The sequence below is a fragment of the Hermetia illucens genome, chromosome 3 (assembly GCF_905115235.1).
Source record: "Hermetia illucens chromosome 3, iHerIll2.2.curated.20191125, whole genome shotgun sequence".
Lineage (NCBI taxonomy): Eukaryota > Metazoa > Arthropoda > Insecta > Diptera > Stratiomyidae > Hermetia > Hermetia illucens.
Genome location: NC_051851.1, coordinates 25,183,384 through 25,208,329, shown reverse-complemented (window position 1 = coordinate 25,208,329; position 24,946 = coordinate 25,183,384). Strand labels below are relative to the sequence as shown.

Here is a 24,946-nt window from a genome sequence, read left to right as displayed (position 1 = left end):
CGTCGAGGCTGAAGTATCTGGTGAACATAGTGCGATCAGAAATATCTTCTGTAAAATACTCCTGAAAAGTCACCAAAGCAATTGCTCTAGATTGGAAGAAATTCCTAAGAAAGGGAGGTATGGACATGTCAATCAACCTGGATAAGCTGGTTTGACGTTTCCCTATAAGCGGGGAAACTCCTTAAATATTGCGAAAAATAGAGTAAATGAGCGAAATTTATTCCTTAACTTGCTAAGTTAGGCAGATTTTTTCACACCAATAAACGAACGTTTTCTGACTTACTTTTACTTACTAACTTACTTTTCACGTTTCCTGTGATCGTTTACTATTTCGTTCAAACACTTTCGAAAGGCATTTCTTCCAGATCGAAGTCGGCGTTGGTAGTCCGCCTTTCTAGGATCACTCTCGTCAAACTATGATGCAATACTGGTGGGGGAGCACTAATTTCTTGGAAATCAAATAACCCAGATCCAATATGTCGAATCGATAATGGATGTAGGCTCCCTAATACCTTAACTTTCCTATGTTTCCATACCTGGTTCTGGTTACATTTTCATAAATATCAAGGAAACAATGACTTTCCTTTTCTTCACATCCTCAGAAATAGGTTCTGTCAAAGTACTGGTAGGACCACCTTTGGTCGTTCTAGTTTGGTTCACAATTCTGCATAAATTACTGTCACATCTTGCAAATTGTGGGAGAAAATGTACCTCTGGACATTTACTCACCGGGATTCCTTGGAGAACTGCCACAGAGTGACCATGAAATCACTTCTCTTGCATGCTTTCATGCTCAAACTTCTCCTACTCCCTCCTGAGACCCAGATAAGAATAAGATTCTACCATGATTTAGTATTACCCATCAATGGTGCCTTTATTCCAGTCCTTATACCGAACCGCTTCTCCCTGGCTTAGTTTTAAATCTTCATATTAGGCGTTCTCCGGAGACTATGCTGCTATTTGGTTCCCTAATGCCAACTGCAGAAGCTGTAATGACTCAGTATTTACGGAGTGCACACAATGCTCATCCCAGTTGGTTATTGTCAACCACGACAGCAGAGCTAGCAACCGAATGCAAAATGTGGCGATTGTTACCCAAGTTGGGTTGGGTTCCAAGTGTGCCAGGATCAACACACGATTTTTGACAGTGGCGAAAGATGGAATGGAACACCCTCCTCATCAAATCCGTATTAACCAGGTCAACAAAGCGAATCCATATCCTCTGGATTCGCCACCATTTCCAGAATGGCAACAAAACCAAAGAGAATTGTTTAAGGATGAAGCGGTCCTGAAGCCGCCTTCCATTTAATGACGGAGGGCATTCATTGTAAGAAGAGAGGTTGGCGGGGGTAGACAAAACAAATCTGACAAGCTCATCAACTGTTGACTTCGAACTACGCATCTTGTGAGAAGATCCTAGTTTCAGTGAAGCAACGTGTCATATTGTGAATCGGGTTGAAAAGGAAGACCTGGTAGAGCTAGCAGATGATAGATAGAATTGTCAAACCCCTACTTTAACATAAAAACAGGCCGAGAACAACTGGAAAATCCATGCATTGAAGGAGAGGGTTTGAAACAGAGGCGGAATCGGCACTGAAACAGGCCGAGAACAACTGGAAAATCCATGCATTGAAGGAGAGGGTTTGAAACAGGGGCGGAATCGCCACTGAATGTCAGTTCTATTCGCAAAACAATTTAGTTGCAATAAACAGTGGAAGAAATGCATTTTAACAGAATATTCAACATTTTTAAAGAATTCAGTGCAAAAATTTATTTTATTAGCTACGAATCTCTTACAACTGTCAAAATAATCATAAACAATCCAACTTAACGCTGGGTAGTATCCCTCGATCTGTATCGGATCCCTTGGCTCTTCATATCCCGTATAGTTGCGTTTTGCAATCGACCGGAGACAGATATAGCGTATATTCCTTTGCAAAACCGATCTGTCCGCTGCCACTTAGTCACCCAGCTGTCCCCGGGGTTCATAACAGCAATCAATCCATCAAAGTTGTTGCTCGTGCAATCATAAACCTGGTCCTTGTTGTTTTTCATCTGCAAAAATCCCTCACAATTGTCACAGCCGTCATATTCGAATTGCTCGAACGTTTTCACCAGCGAGCATACCAGGCAAGCACGAAGTCCTCGCAAATCCTTGGGAATCGCTTCGAATGACATGTTTGTTGAGTGAAAAGTTTCAGAATGAATTGAGTGAAGAGAAATAATGGCTTATGTACGGTGGAATTTAAGCCTGTCTGAAGTTCTCAAAAACATGATAGGAGTAACTTTTAGGAGCTTTCCGAATTTGGCTAGTATACCATCAGTTAGAGGGTTTGATTGTCAACAGCTTTTTTCGCGGCTTTCAACCTCTGAAGGTCAGTGAGTGTCCCCTCCATTTAATCCTTATTTAATGATTTATAATCAAGGATACAAACTAAAAGAGGGACGAAGGTAGCTACGGTTTCGTACCAGGGCAGAGACAACTCCTTATACGCTGCCTCACCTCACAAAAAAAGGATACTCAGAAATAAATGAAGGGAAAGGATCAGAACGTTGCTGTCGTACTTAAGTGAAATAAAGACGTGAGTTTGAATAGTGTTCTCGAAAATTGTTTTCATCCTTTTACCTTTTCCGCGGTTTACTGGCAGCTGATCTCAGCAACAAGCGAAAATGCCGAATAGAAAGTCGAGACCTTTTCTTGTGGACTTAATGAAAAATATTAAGTTGGTCCCACATTCAAAAAGATCATCGCTTAGCTACTCTATCTGGTTAGGAAACAACACTGAGCAATTGCAATGATGTATCCGCGAAAAAAAACCATTGTATGCACTTCAGCTAACCGAAGGATCGGGTCAGAGATGGAGACGGAAGCTGCATGGTGCTAGGAAAAATGCTCTCCCCCTTGACGTAGTTACCTAGAAGAGTGTTCATTTTTAAAGCAGACTTCAGTCATTATGGGAGACCAAGGAAGTCATTAAATGGGATGGATGACAGCAGAATTGTCAGAAAGTTCAAAGGCATCTAGCGAAAGTATGCTTACGTGTTGCATTTATCAGGGAGGGGCCAGAGGCACTTTCTAAAAAGTTTGCTCTCAGAGAGGTACCCCGGTCTCCTATCCTATCAAACAGTTGCAAAAATCACATGAAAAGGATCAAATCCTCATCAGCTGAGAAAGAGACAAATCAACTATGCGATTAAAGGAAAACGGAGTCAATCAGGGGTTATATTCGACCGAGATGTGACATGGAGGGAGTCTCCCTGCAACAGAGACGTTTTGATTTTTGATGTTTATTTTTTAAAAAGATTCTGACCACCCTTTCAGCACTCCCTCCCCTTTCTCTTCTCTTCCTTAGCAACGAAGCAAGGAAAAACAATTTTTAGCGAAAATTCTATTATCGCTCTCAGCTTTTTGCAAACGAAAGGCCAAACCGAGCCAGTTGAAAGTGGTATACTTCAAACTGATAAGCACAAGTGGGGTATGATATTATATTTTCTAATTGGTTGGTTCCCCTCCTTCCTGTCATATAACCCTTTTCTTCTCGAGAGCGAAAACCTCTTGAAAGATCTATATTGTATATCGTCAGTGTTGTGATATTTCCACAAGACTGACCGCAACGTATTAGATGGCGAGACCCAATATATCTTCAACTGTGGCTAATTCTGGTGTCTTTTACCAACCTCGTGTACTTAGTCCCTTCCGCTTTACTCAAAATATGCAACAAGCAAAGTGAACGTAAGCTTCCTTAAAGAGAGAAACGTTGAAAACCAACAAGGAACGCTACAAGGAGGCTACTCTTTGGGCAAGACGATAGTGGGCCACCCTACTGACTAGGTTTTCTACGATATTACATATTCTATACAGGCCCCTAAAGACCACCTGCCAGATCTGACCATGTAGTCGATAGCTTAGTAATATAGGATATTCAATGGTAAGGTATTAGTAGGAAATTATGGGTGCCCTTTGGGGATAACGTGGATAAGGAACATCTCAAGATTTGATCCCCAAAGAGCTGACTGTATTCCACCTTTGATTTCTCTGTGTTGATTACCCTCCGGATTTTCAAATAACTTGCAGCTTAGTTCATCCAAAAAATCCTGACTGTCATTTTTGTTGGATGTAGACGTGGATGCAGATTAGCCACAAGTCAGAACAAAGAAATATCACAAATCCCCCCTGTCACGTTTACCGGATGCAGGTGTGGGCGCATTCGGGCCGTAAGACAGGACAGAGAAATATGAGAAGCCTCGACTGTCACATCGGTCGAACCCGAGCCACTTCAATCAGACCACAAGGTGGAACGACGAGATGTGATAAATCCCAACTTTCACGCCTATTGAATGCAGAAGTGGCCGCAGTCAGGCCACAAGACAGGACATAGGAATACGACAAATCCCGATTGTCACGTCTATCCATTGCAGACGTGGTCGGACCACAAGAAAGGGCAGCGAAATAGGACAAATCCTGACTGACACGTCTGTCGGATGCAAGCGTAGATGCATTCGGGCCATAAGACAGGACAGAGAAATATTATAAGTCCTGATTGTCATGTCTGTCGAATGCAGGCGTGGACTCAGTCTAGCCACAAAATAGGGAGAAATATGACAAATCGCAGCTGGACGCAGTTGGGTCACAAGACAGGACATAGAAATGTGGTATTGAACAGACTCGACTTGTTGAGGGTGAACGTGATCATGTCGCTGATGCCGGTGACTATGAGCAGAATTTTCTTCTTGAATGGTTTGTTGTGTCTGGTGTCAAGCTGTTGTCGTCCTAGTTGCTGCCGCTGACATAGGTGGTGGCGTTAGTGCCAATGCTGTTTCACGTCTTCCATCTATAGGTGGCCAGCATTTGTCTAATCTAATGGAATATATTGAGCCATTTCTTCCGGTTCGAGGCATGAGAATTTGCTTTTGGTGTTGTTGAATGATGTTCATGGTTCACAGTATCGAGAAAAATTACCAAAATAGTCGTGAAAAGTGAAAGTTTTTATTTGATTAGTTAGCCAAGGTTTAAATAAAATTAAACGGGTTCCGAAAACTAGCTCTTCCATTGGCTAAACAATTTGATGAAAAGCAAATGCCGTATTTCGGGAACCAAATGCTCCCTTCTTCGGTGTTTCTGTTGCTCCAGTCTTCTCTCCAAAGAGTTGTCAACTCCATGTTTTCGGACTAGATTATTTTTCGTAGGCAAGGGAATTTTAACGTCTCGTAGATATCCTTTTGGGAGAAGTTATCAACTCCATGTTTGGGCTTGGATGGTCATGCATAGTTGAAAACGCTCTGGTATAAAATGTTGACTTCTGTCACTTCACTGCTTTTTGTAGGCAATGGAGACATTTTTTTTAGGGGCTGTGCTTTTTTATTCAACAGTATCAATATCATCTTCGGGTGCAAAGGTCTCTACAGAAAGTTTCTACTACTTCACTTTTGACGAAATAACTCATGCTTAAGATTCGTACTCATGCATTGTCTATGGAACTCTTTGTGGGGACATAGTTCACTAGTCAAATTTCTGTAGATTGCTAACTGCGTGTTTTAACTCTCGTTATGACTCCTTGAAAAGGCTCTTCTCATCAATTGCTCTATGGCGATGATTCTATGGGGACTTGAATGTCCGCATGACTGTCATGGCATTTATCGTCCTTTTATTTTTAATTCACTCACTAGCACGTTTTAATCAATTTTGGCGCTGCTCATCAACCTGAATGTGACAGTAATGACAATCGGGAATAAATGCATGACGTTGTGGAAGTTTTAGAAAAACCGTCAAATCCATGCTGCAAATACTAAGTCCTCCTAACAGCTCTGAGTCCACTTTTACTAATCCTAACCCAATCTCAAATCTATCACCAACGCTTTCTCTATTTTTCCGACACCTCAATCTCTAAATTTCCTTCTTTATCTGGGAATACAACATACGGGGAGCCATACCAGCTTAAAGACAAGGCCAGAACAAAACATGGCAGTGGATAGGTCAGACATATTTTTTCTTGAGGGGGAGGAGCCATGTCAGCATAAAGACAAGACCAGAACAAAAAATGGCAGTGGATAGGTCACACATGTTTTTTCTTTTTGTTTCTTCTCATTTGCTAGTATTTATTCATTAGTCCCTGATCGTAGAATGCCTAGTCTGGGTGGAATGCCTAGTCTCCTTGGGTTTCGCTCTTCCCGAATTTTCAAGATTTGAGCGTGAAGTGAAGAAGATATCTGCTTGCTTTGTTGGCCAAGGTTTAAATAAAATCAAACGGAGTGTCAAGAGTAGTTATTTTCTTGGCTAAAAAAAAGTTGGTTCCCGAAATACGATATCTGTTTTGAACAAAATTTTCTAGCCCATAATGGAACTGCATATTCTTCACAACCCACTTAATTTCAAATATCCCCTTTTTGGCAAGATCTCACATTGGAGAATGGAAGAACTGGTTCCCGAAATACTGAGGATGAAGAAATGAAATAAAACTTTTGTCGAAAAAGGATCTAAGTTTAACCTGGAAAAATTTGAATGTAGCTTTGTCCTTTCCCCGCTAAGGTAGCCTTTTCTGCATGAATAAATCAGCAACGAGTTTTAATCGACAATAAAATAAAAATAAAATGCGTGGATGCCCCATAATTCACGTAGATGTCAACGGAGACGAGTTCAGTATCTTCTGGTCTTTGAGATGTTTCTGAGATTTAAGATTTCGTACATTATTTGAGGTCATTTGGTTAAGGTTTGATAGTTCTTTCCCCGTGACTAGGTTGATGGCTATCTTGTGAATATTAAAATTATTTGCCAGATATTTCGCTTCGGACTCATTCCTGTAACTTTCTCCATTTCATTCTTTAACAGTTTCTCTAATGTTATCGTCTTTCAAGTAAATCAAGCTCCAATAAAAACAATAAACATCAAATATAAACTCACTTCGTCGCATCAAATTCATGCATCTTGTCTGACCAGATTTCAAATATCTCAATAAACCAAAGTTCCGTTCTCTTACCTACCGGCGACTAACTGCCACTTGGAAAATCTTCACTAAAGTCACAAATAACTACCTCAGATTGGTATTATTCAACGGACATTAACTAATTACAATATCGATAACAGAAGCATTAGCAACAACAATCATTAAAATCTGTTGGTTGATTGTACTCAATGGGAAGGAGAGAGAGTATCTAGAGGAATTTATAACTATCTTAGATTCCCTACCGTAAAATGGTGGATAGTGGGAAAGGAGACGAACTTAGCGGGAGTCATGAATGATATGTGATCTGATGATGGCGGATTTTGTGTGGAAAACTTGATTTTCATTTAACCGTTTTCACGCAGGCATTTTTGAAGTGGAGGAAATTTATGATTGAGATGCGGTGATGATGCTTTGGATGCTGGGATGATAATGTCGGGTTGTGGATGAGGTATGACTGGAGAGGATGTAACTAATGGTTGTTGGGCTTAGTTATAATGACCCATTTCAATAAACAACTACTTTGTAGTAGGCCTTCTTTGTAAGGTGGAAATTGTTGAGGCGAAGGTTGATGAGACGACTTAACCCTGGATGGGAAAATTCAATGTTGAATGGTGTATCTTTATAGCAAATTTTTGATGCGAAGGGAATTTGGATTAAATCTGGCCAATATTGGGGCTTCTTCTCCTTGCAGTTGATGATCTTCAGTGATTTTTCTCTTCTTTCTTCTTCTTTTTTTTCAGTCCTTGTCCCGTTCACAAGCGGGGTCGGCTCGTCGTGATTGGTTTTGCCATTGGGCTCTATCAAATGCCTGATCTGGATGCAACCTCGAGGCTTTTAAATCCCCATCCAGCGTATCAAGCCACCGTTGTTTCGGCCTGCCTTCGACTTCGATGTTCAGACCAATCTTAGCAAGTGAATTCTCGTTAGCTTGAATTTCGTGACCCTACCATCGAAGACGCTTCTCTCGCATTTTTTCCACGATCGGTGTAACCTCATAACGATCGCGGATATCCTCATTTCGGATGTGATTAAAAAGTGTCGCGCCACTAGTCCAACGCAACATCTTCGTCTCCAATACCGCAAGACGCCGTTCATTGTCTCTTATAGTCGGCCAACACTCAGAACCATAGAGGGCAGCAGGTTACCATCTGGCCTTATTTTTACTTTGTATTTTCTGTCGATTATCTTGTTTCACAGCATGAAAATGACCGACATTTATACTTGCAGGTTAATACATTCCAATAATGACTGGAATGACCCTCTGTAGATTACCAGTATAAAACCCCAGCCACATATTCGTAAAGATACTTAACTTTATTACGATGCTATTATGCAAACCAGTCGCAATTCCATCTAAGATCCAGCGATGTCATGACTCCCGACAATTTGTGTACAAAACAACGCTAACATTTTCAGTGAAATGATCCAACATTGCGCTCATAGATAGCGTAATTTCACCGGAGAATCTCGTGGACTTATTAAAGATACCAGAACTTTATCCATTGAAAAATTTTCGAGACTTATCCTACCCTACCGCATACCTATACCATACAAACAACCCAGATTATACTAAATATCGAGCAACCGGTTCAATTATATGTGTTACTACTTGAAAGAATCAATTTATCTTAACCGCCACTCTACAAGACAATCTGCATTCAATCCGCCGAGCTCAGATGTTCAGATGCAATGATTCATATCTTCACCGTCTGTACTCGTTTTTCTCTTGGTTCTGTTGCACTCGAAACTGAAAATCTTGAATATCGTCGTGATATGCACTCGAAGATGATAACTCCCAAGAGATTTTCTCTACTATACTAAGTTAGTTAGATACTGTACGAAAGTAACTGTATCTTACGTTATTTTCTGCAAAACCATATCATAGTTTTGAGACATAAGTGGGTATATAAAGTAGGAATCTTCCATGGATCAAAAGAGGTAAGAAAAAGATGGATAAAAATCGTATTTTTTCCCTATGCAAAAGGAATACACTCGTATGTCATAGAATATCTAGAAAAAATAGGGAAAATCTGAAAATGAAAGATACATGCATGCAATCACGCTAGGTTTCTACCCATCTGTGCTGGATATCTATGAGAATGCACGAATGCCAGACTCTAGTGACGATCGAATGATCTGATGATGAGCTGAGGCCGCCTGGGATGCGATGATCCTCAAACATGATCATTGATCGATCTTCTTTGATCGTGGTTAAATAAATAAATCTTCAAAAGCACACACTATCGACTTCCATTAACACACAAAAATTAAATGAATTAAAATCGATTCGGCGAAGCAATTGTATCTGCATTGCTGCGCGACTGATCGCCGGTACTTGGACTGGTCGTAACTGCTGTACAACGTGTTAAAAATTTCCAATTATTTCGATGGCCTCGAAAAAAGAACTTGGAAATTGTTCGGTTGTTTAATAAAGGTTTTGTTCCTATTTTCATTCCGTGCACTCTCAAGACGATCTAGATACCCAAATGTACGATTATTCGATGGGAAAGCTGTCGATCGATTGAGAGGTTTTCGAATTCACTTTGAAATTCCGACACATTGCTCGGTATTACGCGGGATGAATTTTAAAGAGGCTCAAAAAGTTAGCTCTCAGTTCAGGGCTAAATACGTTGCCAAAAGGAAATGCCAAAAAAGTGGATCACTGAATAGCGAATTCAGTGGGCATAGAGCCGACCCCCGAATTAAACTTCTGAGGGTGGGTAGGGCCTGGAGTGAGCCTTGAATCCAAAATTGGAAAGAACAACCTGTGGGATCACAATGGCGTGATTTACTCGGAAGCACGGTGGAAAATGTAGATCGAAACGTGCTTACATGAATTATTTAAATGGAAATATAGCCTCCGTTAGTCGATTGCACGCATCCAATGGAGAGACTACATGGATTTACTGTGGCTGGGAATTGATTCTCACCATTTTTATCGTGTCTACCGTTGAGGTATTAAGTAATATCTGAGAATCGCTCTATGTGGGCCATGAGAGCTGTTAATTGTGCTCATGATGAAGATTCTCAGTAATTAAAAGTTGCGGTATACGAAATTAGCAGTCATGATTTAGTAGGGGATTATGGCGAAGAGAAGGTGATGCCTATGACTTAAATAGAGTTTGGTCACGAAGGTAGAATGAGGGGTTTATGGAGGTTGATTATGTAATTCAGCGACTCCTCAACGGATGAACGTAATCGCGATATTAAAACTTCGATCATCTAGCTCATTGAAAATAAACCAGAGGTCGGAAGAACAATGGAACTGAAAGCCTCTGAAAGACTAAACTGGAACCATTGAAACTCAAAATCAAACCTTAGTTACTGGTCTTAATGCACCATTTGTGGGAATCGTCTGGTCATCGTAACCTTTTAATTCTTGACTAAAATGTTGGCTTCATTGAAAAGAGATTCAACTTTTTGCGAAAGTTAATCTCCTTTTCAGTTTCATTTGTTGCTTCATTATTAAATTTTTAGAATTTCCTGCTCAAGTGTTACTGAAACTCGAACATTCCTCGAAAGAAGAAAGCTCGGAATGGAACAGACAATCGGACCGAAATCTAATGTTCACTGTTCACAAGGATCCTGGTTCTTCCTCCGATAAAGTCGACAGAAACGTACATCTTAAATATTCAGAACAGCATACTTTTGATCCTTTTTATCTACAAATCCATGGTTTCCCCATTCTATACTTCAATTTTTACCAAAATTAACAAATTGACTATACCACCTGTTTCTTTTCTTATTTCTCTCCATTCATCTAAACCCCTCCCACTTCCGTAAACCGTTCAATCCTCAATTTGATATTATATTATTTATATTTTGGTTCTTTGTCATTGTTGTGCTGTGGCTATTATGGTCAGCTGGATGTACGGTTCAAATATTGCTTTTGAAAATTTGTTGCATGGACGGGCACTATCAACTAGCCAGACAAAATCGGTTTTGAGTGAGAAGGGAGACATTGGCAGTACCTTGTTTACCTCCAGTAAATAGATTGTGCGTATGATTGCGATCAACTGGGTACATTGAAGATGGCACAGCCAGTTTGGCTGTCGACATATTGCCACTATAAGATCAAAGGGAAGTTTCCGAACTGATACAATAGTTAATGACTACAATGCAACAGTAAGAGAATGGAAAAATGGGTGAGAATTCCACAGGTGGCATTTCCAGAACAGCGAATATAAAAATAAATATCAACTGAGGATGCAAACCTCCCTCTTTCCTTGTTCTCGACCTGCGAAAAACCAGTTTCCAACTGCTTTTTTTTTTTTCTTTTTTTGCTTCATTATCGAGTGTTTGAGATCTTCTGCTGAAGTGCTACTGAAATCTAACGTTAATTCGACTTTATCCGGTCTATCCAGCCATTTGTTGCACCCCCTCCCCCCCCATCTTTTGGACAGATTTCAGATTTGTTCTGAACTGTAAACCCCCCGGTGCATCTGAATTCGTATTAGGACACGACATTTTTGACAATAATATACTGACGAATGAAATGAGGATATCCGCGATCGATATGGGGTTCCACCGATCGTGGAAAAACTACGAGAGAGGCGTCTTCGATGGTATGATCACGTAATTCGCGCTAAAGAGAATTCACTTGCCAAGATTGGTCTGAACATCGAAGTCAATGGTAAACGACCAAAAGGCCGGCCGAAATAACGGTGGCTTGATACGCTGGATGGGGATTTAAAAGTCTCGAGTTTGCATCCAGATCAGGCACTTGATAAAATAAAATGGCGAAACCGATCACGACGAGCCGACCCCACTTGAGAACGGGACAAAGACTGAAGAAAAAGAAGAACGACGTAATAAAAAAAAAACAACGAGGCGCCCCCATGAATACTTCGCTGAAGCCGCGTTTAGGCGCTACTTGGCCTATATAACTTAAATTCGTTCCGACTTGTTGTTGCCGGAAGTCAATTGAGATACTGATTTCGAACATCTCGACATTCCCGTGTTCACTCTAAAAATGACGTTATCAAATGACGGGTCAAATCGGTTTACGGCGACACCAGTAATTTTATCCAGAAAACCTACCTGGAGTCTCCTCTAACTTTTCGCAAACTTCAAGGTGCTTGAATTCGCTAATGGAGGGCCGAGAAGGATTGATCAACAGCCTCCGCTATACCCAGCTAAAATCAGGCATACCGTTATACGTGTTCGTTATTTTCTGAATACTGACGGCACACTGAGCGCTAGGATGATTGCACAGAGACTTACCACAGACTTTGAATATCAACTGTGCATAAATCATGTCAATTTGAAAAACATGTGCTCCAAGATGGTCCTCAAAGGGTTGACAGAAGAGTTGGAAACCGAGCGTGCAAGAAAAGTTCAGAATGTTATTAAATTGAGTCTCAATTGTTAAATAGCGCCACTAGCGCTAGCGTTTGATTACAACCCAAAAAAGTAGCGGAGTACCCTCCCCCCTCCCCCCCCGCAATTTCCCTCTTTTTTGTTTTTCTTGGATGAGTCGATAAACTAAATCAGTCCAAGCCCTCCAGTCCGTCAGGAAATGAAGGTACGACTGGGGAATGTGGTTCTCTTTTTGATGTCAGGAATACGGCTACGCTGCCTTTTGCCAAATCTGTCCGGGGGGGGGAGGGGGATTGTTAATATGTCAGTAAGTATAAGGTGGCCGAATTTAGAAGGTGTGACGTAAATAGTACGACCGCTGCCTAAGACCGCAGCTACCACAGCCATTTCTGTCAATTTCCTTTCATGACATTTTGGTACCACAAACTAACTCCACAACAAAGTAGGATTTTTCCTCTGAAATCTTAAGCGTAACAAATCAGGAAAAAAGTGTGTAGATCGTAGATTTCGCGGCGTCGGATTACCAGGTAGGGCAGATTGCTTAAAGCGGATGAATGATAGGACGATTCCTAGATGCCTACTCAAAAGCAAAGCGGACGGCAAAAACTGTTTAGGAAACTCCGGTACCAATGAGGGCATGTGGTAAAAAGCGTAACTGTTCATATTTAGGAATTGTGGGTCGTAAACGCAATAACCACCAAGAAAATTAGAGGCCAAGGTTTCAGCTTTAGTGAAAAGCTTTAGAGTGCGAGGATTCCCCTCTCCCGCTACTCCCGCCTCTTTCATTTTGTACCTCGTATTCAAAAGATATCTAAAATTCGATGAGTGCAATAGCCGGATTGATACCTACGTACTCAAAGGCAAAGTGGAAGGCAAAAAAAGTTTGGGAAACTCCGGTGCAAATGGGGACCTAGTAAATAACGCGTATCCTACGCCGCTCAGATTTAGGAATTATAGGACGAAAACGCAACCACAATCGAGAAGATTGGAGGCTGTGACCAAGAACTTTCATGATACTCTTCAGTCGAACCTCAGAATTTTTCTGAATGTGAGGGAGCACCAGAGACGATACCTTTCGTTTCATTTGATTTTAGCGAAAAGGCTTAGAATTCGAGGTTCCTTTGTGCTTCCCTATGTCTGAGCCCTGACAGCACTTGGTCCAATGAAGGTTTGATTCTCCCAAATTGTCTAGAATTCCAAGAGTGTAGTGGCCAAGTTTTTCATTCTCTCTAGTCCAGTAAGCGCCCTGCAGGTTAAACATCATCCAGAACTTTAAGAGTACAAAAGCTTGGTTTCTATGGAATGGCAAATTCGAAAAATTTCGGGTTTTTCAAATCCTACAAACATCCAGACTCTAATGCAAAATGTGGTCACAAAGCTAGAAATGAGGCTTCTGTAATTAGTAGGAGGGAGCGGATGATTTTTAAAAAGCTGAAGCCAACTTGTGAAAAAGTTTGGGGTAGATCAAGCTTGAATCGGAATTGCTGAACCTGAATGGAGAAAGTCTTACCTCCTCCTGACAGAAGCATTGCGGTTTTCATACAAACGCTAGTTTTCTCTGGTCCAGTTGAGCTGATGGAACTATGCCTAATCTATACGTTTTCCTGCCTCCAGGTTAGCTTGCGATGCGGTAATGAATTCGCGTTTTTCTTTGTTATCATGTTACTTGAAACTTCCAGGAATGTTCTTCTCTCGTGCCGAGCAAGACTACAGTGATGACACATAGATATTTCCAATGTGCCGTGAACCGACCAATCCCAAAACCCACCTGATTTCTCCAAAGTCTTAAAGGAAGCGTTGCCTTCAAAATTAATCGTGAGTCCTGTCCAATTACTGCTGCATAACGTGTCCATGAAGTTCGCAATGTAGCTTCGGCAAATTGTTGCAGAAAGTGGGCGCTCATTTGAAAAAAACAACCGTCGAATTTGTCAAAAAATTGACGAGAGGAAACAAAGGTTGGAGGGTAAGTACCATTGGTTAGCTTGGATGTAGAAAGCATCCCTGTGGAATTTGTAGTACCATGCACAAGCTATACATTTTTGATGCCTCTAGAGAAACTTTATTAGGTGAACGGTGCGCCAAAGGGTCATCGAGTTTTATGGTATTAGCTTGGAGACGCTTCAAGGAAAAATTATCTCCCACACTGAGAGAGGGTATAAGAAATATTTTTGATGTGCCGACCCCGCTTCTGAACGGGACAAAGGCTAAAGAAAAGGAAGAATCTCAGGTGTACCATTTGTCAACAAAGTAAAGATGATTTGAAAAAGGAAGGCCATGAAAGGATTTGTAATGATACCCTGCTCCCCAAATTGTCACTTCAAGAAAATCGAAGCGGTAGGCTTGGCTACCTGTAGCTTATATGAGAAAGAGGACGTGGCGATTATGTCCGATTTCCTCAGACTTCAAAGGCGGTTACTTCGAAAACCCCTTGGTCAATGAAGAATCTGCATATTATTTGCATTTGGAAGACGTCCTCAAACTCGCAAAAACCTGCGACCGTTGCAGACAGAAGGTCGACGGATTAAATCTTAATACAATGGATCTTTTCGCTATGGCTTCTATTAGTTCCTTGACCCACCATTTCTATTCCAAAGACTGGTAGTTTGTATAAGCTTTCAAATGTAATCTCGCGGGCCTTGTTTTATTACGTGAATGCCACTTTATCGAGACTGAACGCTGACATTTTAAAGAAGCTGGTTGTAAGCGAGCTATGAATCCATTGGGCACCTAAAAACCTAAAAACTGAACGTCGAAAACTCAGGAGGTGAACCTGTGATTTATAAATCCTCTAACAACTACTGAACGTCAAAAAGGGGCAAAAAGGTGTAAATTAATTCAAGTTCAACTACCTCGGTCATCGCCCTGGTTTGAATCTTGATTACGTCATGGTTGTTTATGCCTGCCTTTGTGTTTGTCATGTCGTTGTGGGTATATGACTCGTCCAGCTTCAAGTGCAATGGTAGTTAACCTGAAGTGCAATCTCGTGGCAAATTGGGGAATAGCAATTGAAAAAACGACTATGGTTGACGTCTTGAATTCGCCGATGAGGATTTAGATCGGTCCTTCGATGAACAATCGTTCCTAGCTTGATATTGAAAATCGGCAAAGGTCTGTTGATGCATTTTGAGGAGGACCTATGACAAGTTTTAATATTTTAATAGAATTCCACCAATAGGGTTACACTGAAAATAAACCACCGAAACTGGCACGCCTTTTTTTTATCCAAAGTTAATGAGCCCTGGGGATGGAGTTTAGTGTACCACTCCAGAATCGATATTGGAGTTTCATACGAAGAAGCGGCACTTGAAAGAAGGCCGGAAAATATTGGACTATTAAGAGGTGAAGGTAGATATCTGAGTTTCATTCGAAAAAGAAAGTATCTCTCTACTAAATATAGTAATTTACGTATCTAGCCAGCAATCTTGGAAAGCCCCAAGATGAGTACAGGCGAACTCGCATCAATAACAGCCAATTCGTCTGAAAAAATATGCATATCATCATCAATTCTGCACCGAAGGATGACCCAGTCTTTATTTTGCAAATCGATGACGCTTTTCGTCCATATCACTATCAGCTTTCATCTAAAAGCAGATACAGTTGAACAGAAACAGTTACCATGTTCCGATTTGTTATTCCAATTGAATACGTATCGAACTGCTTTGATTACGCCTGGGATACAATGTATAACTCCACGTTTTAAAATGGAGCAATACTATGCTGGCATACATGATGAAAACTGCCCTAGTTACTCCGAACATGAGCATTACTTAGGGAAATTCTCGATTACGGATTGTGTCTGTTTTGTCCATTGGCAAGCTTATACTCTCACGTATTTGAAACAGTTGTACGCTGCCTACAGGCTACCAATAACAGCTTGCTTAGCATAACAATCAACCACGCATCTAGTGTGTAACATACTTTCCTGACCATCACATCTGAACTCTTGCATATTCCAACCGTTTGCCACTTACATCCATTAAACTACGGAATCTAAAAATGTGAAGATTATCCATTATTAGCTGGACTGATCTATTATTATTGCTTATCGTATTTACCCAAAATCAGATATTCGGAAATTCTTCATGTGCTAGGTCTAGGCTAACTTAGACTTTCTAACAAACTATAGATACCGTTCTATCTAAATTTTTTTTCGCGCCATCTCAGATTGAAGATATCAATTATCGTAGCATTTAGCTCTTAGCCCGATTCAGTTATTTGATTCATCTGCCCAAACGTAATCCATCAAGATTCAATTCAGGTGGATCCTAAGTAAACCCAATCAATCTTTTCAAAGTTACATCTTTGTATTCCTCGATTTTCCGTTTCGATCTCTTTGACCCTACAACCTACATTAAATTCATAATATTTACTGCATTCCATTACACTAAACTCGGAAAAGATTTTATATATTTCGGGTGCATGTGTACTATATCAAATGATATTCAAGTGTTCCATGAAACAGGGTCTCATTTTCATCCGCTATCATCTTAGATATTTTCATTTTTTACGAGAGAGTCGTTATGAATCCATCGATAGATGCTGTAATACGATATCTTCGTTCGTTGTTGACCGTGTGACTACTTCATTCTAATATGCACATACCAAAGATATCCAGGGAATATGTAAACTAAGGTGACCACTTTCTTCACTGCAAGTATTATAGCTCCACTGTACGCAGTCAGACTCCATTGAGCTCTTCTTGTGGATTTCTTGAATTATCATCGTCCTCGTGCAGAAGTGTTACATGAGAAAAGATACTCTGCAGATTATTCAGATACTTTTTTATTCGGTTCCACGAAGAAGAGTAGCTTTGATGTATCGCTCACGAATTATGTGCACTTTCTATTGCAAAAAGTACAGAAATTATTGTGCGGCGCCGATTGTGGCGTTTGTTTTCGCTTGTTAGAAAACATGGTCAATATCCATGCATTTATGCGGAGATTGGTGTAACGTTTTTGGCCGATCTTCGGTTAGAACTGCAGGTTAGGGCTGTCTAGTGTTGACAATATTCTCCTTCAATTGTTGACCGTGTAGCAAAGACTATGACGCAGTCCTGCAGAGGGGTCAGTAAATTTACAACTGGTCCCACACGCCAAATGAAGAACGACCAAGCAATTCAGGGACCACAGCCATAAATTGTTAGCTGAAGCATGTCATCTATTCCTCCTGATCCGAAATTTGAAGCCAAACAATGGCAGCACTCAGCCCAGTCTTCTTTTTTGAAACAAACAGCAATTGTAGTTTCCCAATAGACGACGACTGAATCACGTTCTCCTTCAGAAGATAAAAGCAACATAGAAACAATAACTCCCGCCTCAACTAAGGCATACACTGGAATCGAAGGATTATGTACAAATATTGTATCTTTTCATAAGTAGATACTCTTTAAAACGAATCTAACTCCACAACTACTGGGGACATGAAACATGTTTCACATTTGTACTCAAGCCAAAAGCATGACAAAACAACAAAACATGATCGCAAAAGTATAAAAAATAAAATGAATAAAAATTGATGAGAATAAGATACCTAGACCGAGGGTATAACCAATACTGAGAATATTTTCAAAAGGCAAGCGATTCTTACCCATATGCTTTACTTATTCCCAGATCATTTAGCAAGAAAAATGGAGATAAGGTCCCAGATCGAGCTTCTCTCATTTATAATTTTGTCTTTAAATAATCTTCTTTGTCACATTTATGCCATTTTTGTCATTTATTGTACTTCTGGGTCGCGAACTGTTTCTCAGATTTGTTGGGATTTGAGTTAAAATGAAGGAAGATTCGCCATGAACTGGTGGAGCTTAGTAGTGGGTATCTGGAGATAAATTCGATCGGTATAGTTTCTTGACACTAAATTCAGTATAAGCTGTCTCAGAGGTTTGACAAATTGATGTGAACTTGTCCTTTTTGCGGTTTACAGATATCAATTTACCGCTTTTATATGAGTTCCCATAGGGTCCCGTGCAGGGTCATGGTATTAAGTATTAAAGAACACTTGGGAGGTGGTTCGATTTCAAGATAGTTCTCGGTGATTGTTTTCTGAGAAATGAGCCTATATTAATTTGGTACAAGGTCACACCGGTCCCTTTATATTATCACCGGATAAGCTCCTTTTTAAGCTCATAAACCTTTTCAGAGAAAATCGATCTTTCTTATCACATAAAAAAAAATGGAAATGAAAGAGCCCTAAGTAGTTTTATGATCCACTGTTGTCAGTAGGAGTAACGACCTCGTTGAATGACATAAAACTTTCCTGAAAAAGTATCAATTAGGATCGGTACCTTAATTAAGCTTCACAGAAGGAGCTTATCGCTAGATGACAAAGGAGTACACAGGGTTTTCTGGTTTGCAGTTTGGCCTGATATCCTTGATTTACATATAAATTGCCGCGGCAGAATTACGAAACAACTCCTAGCTAGCAGAGATTTATTTGGCAGCTTTCCTAGCAAGCGAAGGGAATTAAAGAAAAACTGATTCAAAAAAGTTGCTATGTAATGCTACTCAAAGACAATCGGAGTAAATGATTTCGTCAAGCCAATGATCAAAGATGGGAAAGGAGAAGCTAATATACTCTAAATCGCAGAGAAGCTTCTGAACATTCTAATGAATAACGTCCCAGGATTAGACAACGTATGTCCTTGAAGTGTTATGGTCGCTTTTTTGGCGATATGAAATTAAGGGAATGGTTGTCTCTTCTACAGTCGCACATTTGCCGAATTGGTGGAGAAACAGCGACATACAAGAGGCCGATTCAGAGGAGAGAAACTCTGAATACCAAAAACAGTCGTGAAAAAATTTTTGAAAGAAAATTTGAAGAGAAGTCTACTTTCGATTTAATCCTAATGCATTGGCGCCAAAACAACAAAAAGCAAGGGTGACATACTTAAGAAGGTCCACCTGCAGTAAATGAGATCACAATTAGTCAACGTTTTCTACCCAATTATAATGGCTCCAACTAGTACACCACCAAGCTCTGAATACTCGATTCTACGGGACTATTGTAGTTGATAGGCGGCTGTTTTGGTCAAAGTCATCCAAATCGTAGTAGCTGCGAAAGTACGGACAATTCCACTAGGAGAATTCCAGGAAGTCATGGAGGATTTCAAGTCCTATCGGATTCCCAGTTGCGTTGAAATCGAAGAGGCTTCCTTAAATGATTTGTGCGTTGTTAAATCTTCTGATTATTTTCTAGTACTTTACTAGTTTAATTTCGGAAATTGAGGCCTTCTGCAGATGTAATCGAATAGGTACCATTGTCAATTTAATTCCAATGAATTAATTAGCTAGCTGCCTGATGTGATTTAGGAACTCAACTTCTGTTTACACCAGTGTTGTTCCACAACTGACATCCTTTTCGATCAACACTTTGACGATCACTTTGGGTTCAAAATCCCTTGAGGCATGCTTCGCCTTTCAGTCTCCATTATTTTGAGTGAAGGGCAGCGGAAGTCTCCTCGTATTTACCGAGACGAATATGTTGGATTAGATCAGTACAGAACTTGCTGCTATAAAATTTGAAAAAGGGCATTGGGCATCGCAGAATTGCTAGGCAAAGCCTCCAACGTCAGTTGCGCTCATTGGTCTGAACATCCAACTCGAACGACTTGAAAGTCGGCTGATGAACAGTCTAAACATCCGACCCGAAAATCATCCAATGATCACCCTTCACACCCAAGTTGGACCGGGACGACCCAAAAGTCACCAAAAACAGCAATGAATTGACACGCTATGGTTGTAAACTTTTCGCGGACCAAACGGTCAGACGAGAACATTGGCGAACTTGATCCAAACGAATCCACCTCACTTTTGAACGATTCAAGGCCTAAAGGAGAGGATTGACTGCCTTCCTCTGCGGAAGAGTTGCACTTAGAAGCTACTAGCTGCGATCTACCATCAGAACCAATTAAAATAGATATCGATGTTACCGCCAATGTAGTGTTTTGCTCTTAGTCTGCTTTTTCTGAAGGCACATATCCCATTACTATTACAATATTATAAAAGTAGCTTATAGTCACTCCTGGCGTGAAGGTTAGCTGGATGTGGGGTAGGCCATTGTGAGCAAAGGAAGCTGATCGGTCTTCCGCTAATTATAAAAGGGATTTCAGAAAAAATGGTGAAACCAACAAATAGGGATTATAATATATTAACAACTATCCGTTGGACCGGAATTGACAGATTTTCTGTCAAAGCCACATTCCAGAATAATTTTTAACTATTTGGCAACCAATCACAACGTTTGTTGCTCGTCGTCTCGTTTCTGGGAAAAATCCCATCGGAGGCGCAGCAGGAGCGAAAGACAAAAAAGAACGGCAAGTTTGCAGATAACTCCCAAGCCATTGTTACTTGGGGCAGCTCAAAAGCAATGCGGCAGTTTGTCTGCATATTTTATAAGCCATTCACAACAACGAAACTAAGATGCCTCAAGTGGGGTTTCTCACTAGTACTTCGGGCAAGCCGCTTCATCTCTCATGTTCCCGTACGTGAACTGTAGGAAAATTTTCTCTTTCACATGATAGATTGTGCTACAACGTGGACCATTAGTCATTCGTTACAACGAAATGGACTCTCGATCCGGATTTCCTCTTGGTTTAGTGTTTAGTTGAAACCACCCTTAAGTAAGCAGGTCGATGTGTGGATATCTTCTCAAAGCACTTAACCCATTTGTATCTCTTCGCCCCCAATATTTTCGGTAAATCTGCTAGTTATTGGCAACATCTCTTGACTATTGGGACCTAATTCAAGTTCAGCCCCAATATAATCTTTTTTACTGACTGTCAAGCAGCTATCGAGCTTTGCCATTGAAAATCTTTGTTTTGGCCTTCAGGCAGAGAATGAGAAATCCATTCCCGAAAAAGAGCCACGTGCCGGGTTTAATTGCTGCTGGAGAGCTGTATTTCCTACCAAGACGTGTGTAATGAAAAGATGTGTCAAGTCCTTTCTTTTGACTTATTCAGCACATGAATACTCGCGAGGATGGGAAAAATATTTGTCATCTTGAGCAGCTCACACGCGAGAAGGGTCAACGTGTCCTTTTCCGCTGAAAGAGGCCAAATATGCTTTTTATCTCCCATAAAGATCCGTCCGACCAAGGCAACCTATAAACCTGATTTTTCCAGATGTCTACTCCACTTTCTGAGTATTCCCGCACTGAACGAGGGAGCCTTAGGGAGGGAGCCTATGAAAATGAGTTCAAGTTCTTTGTGTAAATGCTTGTATACACATACACGATGGCCATAAACCCGTATCTTAGGCTAATGCATCAGCCGCATCAATGTGTTATTCCGGGAAAATCCTAAGACCCCCGAGAACACTGCAGTCCTCCTCCAATGTTTATAAACTAGATTTTTGCCGGAGTTTTCGGATTTTTTGACTAGTCCCACTCTGAGTAATGAAGGTAGATGTCCTCTAGGACTTCAAATTCTGTAGCTCTAAGCACACTAATCAACGGACTCGTACATTTTTCCTGTAAAAGTACCCTGGTGTATGCCGATGTTTGCTCGGGTCCTTGGCTATTAGTTTGGGCAGTTTCTTTTCGAATCCAAGATATAGGATTATGGATAAAAATGGTAAGAAGATCTGCATCAGTTGACTCCTAGTTTTCTTCCCCATCAAAATTCGTGCAAATAGGTTAACTTGCAAACCTGATTCCCGAATCCTTCTTAATTGGTTCTACACTTATCAGCGAAGTAGTTATCCGATAAGACATCCGCTTCAATGAGAAAGGGTTCCATACATTTCCAGTGCAATTACATAACGTGGTGATGCACACATCGGTTTAGGTCAATGATTGCTCGGTAAGCAAGAAGTAAGGCTATCTGCTTTGACACCTATCCTTGTCATATCCAGGACGAAAATTAAATTATTAAATATTCCTCTGGCATCATGTAGTCTGGGCAAACCGCTCTTTGATCACTTCGTTGCTTCGCAGCTGTTGACCAATGGTGTCAAATCGGACTTTTAGTATATGGAACGGTTGTTATTCTGGGCTAATATGTTCCTTTGGAATCTTAAAAGGCAAAACAAACACAATTGGGTAGAAATGACTCCGGAATTCGGTATAAAGGTAACTAGTTTTTGCAATATTCTGGCATAGTTTGCCCAATTTAGACCAAATACAGAAACGAGTAGGCGATCCTTATGCACCTTGAAGAAGCTTTCTCACCTACCCTAATGGGAAACACATATCTTCTACACTCCATGGTAGTTATCCAAAAGATAAAAATGATAAATGCTAAATAAATTCTTGGACTATCTTGGTGGGTACCAGGCTAGAGATAAAGCCTTTTTCTAGTCACACTTCATTGTGTTGCCGACATTTCTAGGGTATTTGGTGAATCTAAAACCTTTTTTGCATTCGACAAAAACTAGCTACTTCCAGGACTATTTCTTGATTTGTGTCAACTCGGTTTTTAATTCCATACCAACGGAATTAGCCACTTCGTTTTAGGAAAACTAAGTAACCGAAGTTCGTTTTATAAAAACTCGTGCTCAGCTTTCAAAAGATCTTGCTTCATCTTTTTGAAATCTAATCAAAGATGTACAGAAGCACAAAGAAAGACGCTGCTATTTCCGGGTTTTCTTCAGCTTTCGTTATTTTCGGTTGCAGAGTTGGGCTGAGTTGGATCATATTCACCACTTTTCTCGACTGAATGTTTGACCCGAGTATAAATAAGCAGACCTGATTCGAAGATACCTTGGGAAATCCTGCCTCAGCTAAAAATCTGCGCATTCCCAACTTCTGGAAAACGTATTTCGGTTCATGAAAGCTTGCGGATGCTTTAGGCAAGAAGCTGTTCGAATAGATGTTGCAACACATATGGCGCTTGACTGTTTGGAACTCCAGCTCCCGCCAATTCTGTAATCTAATTTAAATTGCTCCTACTAAGGATTGGCAAAGCTATTACTCAAAAACTAAAGGAACTCAGTTAAGGAATCTCGTCAGTTGGACACCATCCTGCAGACAGGCCCTATACCACAGGTCTCATCATATTTTCACTCGCATTTATTTCGGCTCATTGATTTCACTACAAAAGACTGACACTGGGGTTCACACTAGAGATTTGATGGCAAATCGCAAATGATTTTTCAATGGTATGGCTATGTAAATTAAAGCAAATAATAGTCCCCCAGCGGGTTGAACTTCTAAAACTGTTTATCAAATTTATGGGGTATTTCTTAGGTCACTAGCTAGTCGGTTTTCCTAACTTTTCAACTAAAAAAAGGCAGAACATTTGCAGTCATCCAACAGAAGCGCACCTTATAGAAACAATGTTGGTAATGACATTTTCAGAAGGCAGCAAATATCATGAGGAACCCTTTCTTTGATAACTTCTGAAAAATCTCAACAAATAAGGTCGCTAAGCGTATATCCTTTGTGGGCTTTGCAGATCCGATCGTAGTATTAGATGGGTCTAGTCCGCTTAATGTGCTCGTTAATGCGATTGCATTTTCAGAGCTGGATATCACTTAGCAGAAGCGCTACTTACGTTTGTACCAAGCTGAGGTCATACATGGATGGTATATCTATCGAGTTTTTTCAATATGGGAAAGCATACTCAAAGATCACTATGGAAAGTCAACGGACTATTCAGCATTTGTCCAAGCTTCAAATGGATACAGGATACCACAAGGATATTTCGAAACGAGATGCTTACCCAGTGGAATGAAATTGATGAGGTTTTTCGAGGTGTGATATCTGGAGCTCCGGGGTTCAGGTTCGGGAGGCACTAAACCGAAAGATGTAAAAACCCCGAAATAATAAGGACTAGTCCCTAATGTATGAGAAGAGACGTCACTAGAGGTACTTGTTTGCCTTCAATATAGTAAAGTAGTGACAGATGAAGTCTTGAGTAGTTTATGAACCAATATGTATCCAAACCTTCAACTTACATGTCAGATAGAATTGCCATCTGGTCGAAATGTCTTAAATAAAGACGTACCAGAGTTGGAAGTATTGATGCATTTCTGGGTACATGAATATGCTACCTTCAAAAAACTGTCAAAGGATTCAAAAAAATTGGAAAACTAAAGAGGAAGAAATTGATTTCGTGAGTAACTGGTTCCCGAAATACGATGTTTGCTTAAAGAAATTACTCAGAAACGATAAATCTTTGGTAACATTTTTAAACCTTGAAAGATTGGATCACCATGTAACTACGGTCTTTGGATGCGGGAAATCTTTTGAGCTTCATGATGAACATACCGAGCCAGGAACCAGACAGTCAGTCTAGCTCTTTACGATATAATCGTAACTAACAAAACCATTTCCGTACGAGGTGCAATTCATTATCTCAAACAAATGCTTTGAAACTTTCTCTGGGTTACTTCCAACCAACAATCGACACTTCCCTTCCGCCTTCACTGCAAATATTTCCCAAAAAATCATATATTTTATTATCCTAACCAATTCTAAAGATCAGTACTTTCTAACTCCCGTTTGCATTTTATAGTACAATAGTTAGATATTGCCTTTAATATCACTTCTGTCGCCTCAATTGTTATTTTATTCACGGTCTATCCAAACAATAGAAAGTTCAAATCCCATTTGATGTGTCCAATAAAAATCCAAACCTCACACGTATCTTTTCTTCACATATTTATCTTTAACCATACAAAAATCTCGTTATTGGCTTCAATCATTCTAAATCTTTTCGTTTGGTAAATATTGGAATAAAAAGTGTCGAT

General features: G+C 40.3%; 3 protein-coding genes across 7 annotated transcripts in view; 1 reads left to right on the top strand and 2 right to left on the bottom strand.

The window, feature by feature from the left end:
• The window catches only part of LOC119650660 (autophagy-related protein 16), a 440,786-nt gene that overhangs the window by 194,880 nt on the left and 220,960 nt on the right, over positions 1-24,946 (top strand). The gene's annotated exons all lie outside the window — the stretch shown is intronic.
• LOC119650659 overlaps positions 1-24,946 on the bottom strand; it is a 220,773-nt gene that overhangs the window by 150,182 nt on the left and 45,645 nt on the right. The window lies entirely within an intron of this gene.
• Positions 1,672-2,212, bottom strand: LOC119650661 (transcription elongation factor SPT4-like). Its single transcript, XM_038053601.1, has one exon. It carries the CDS (start codon positions 2,176-2,178, stop codon positions 1,828-1,830), a length of 351 nt encoding a protein of 116 aa, XP_037909529.1. The 5' UTR covers positions 2,179-2,212; the 3' UTR covers positions 1,672-1,827.

What these genes read in the sequence shown, in the direction of transcription:
- LOC119650661 (XM_038053601.1), bottom strand. Translation starts at nt 2,178, where the DNA reads ATGTCATTCGAAGCGATTCCCAAGGATTTGCGAGGACTTCGTGCTTGC.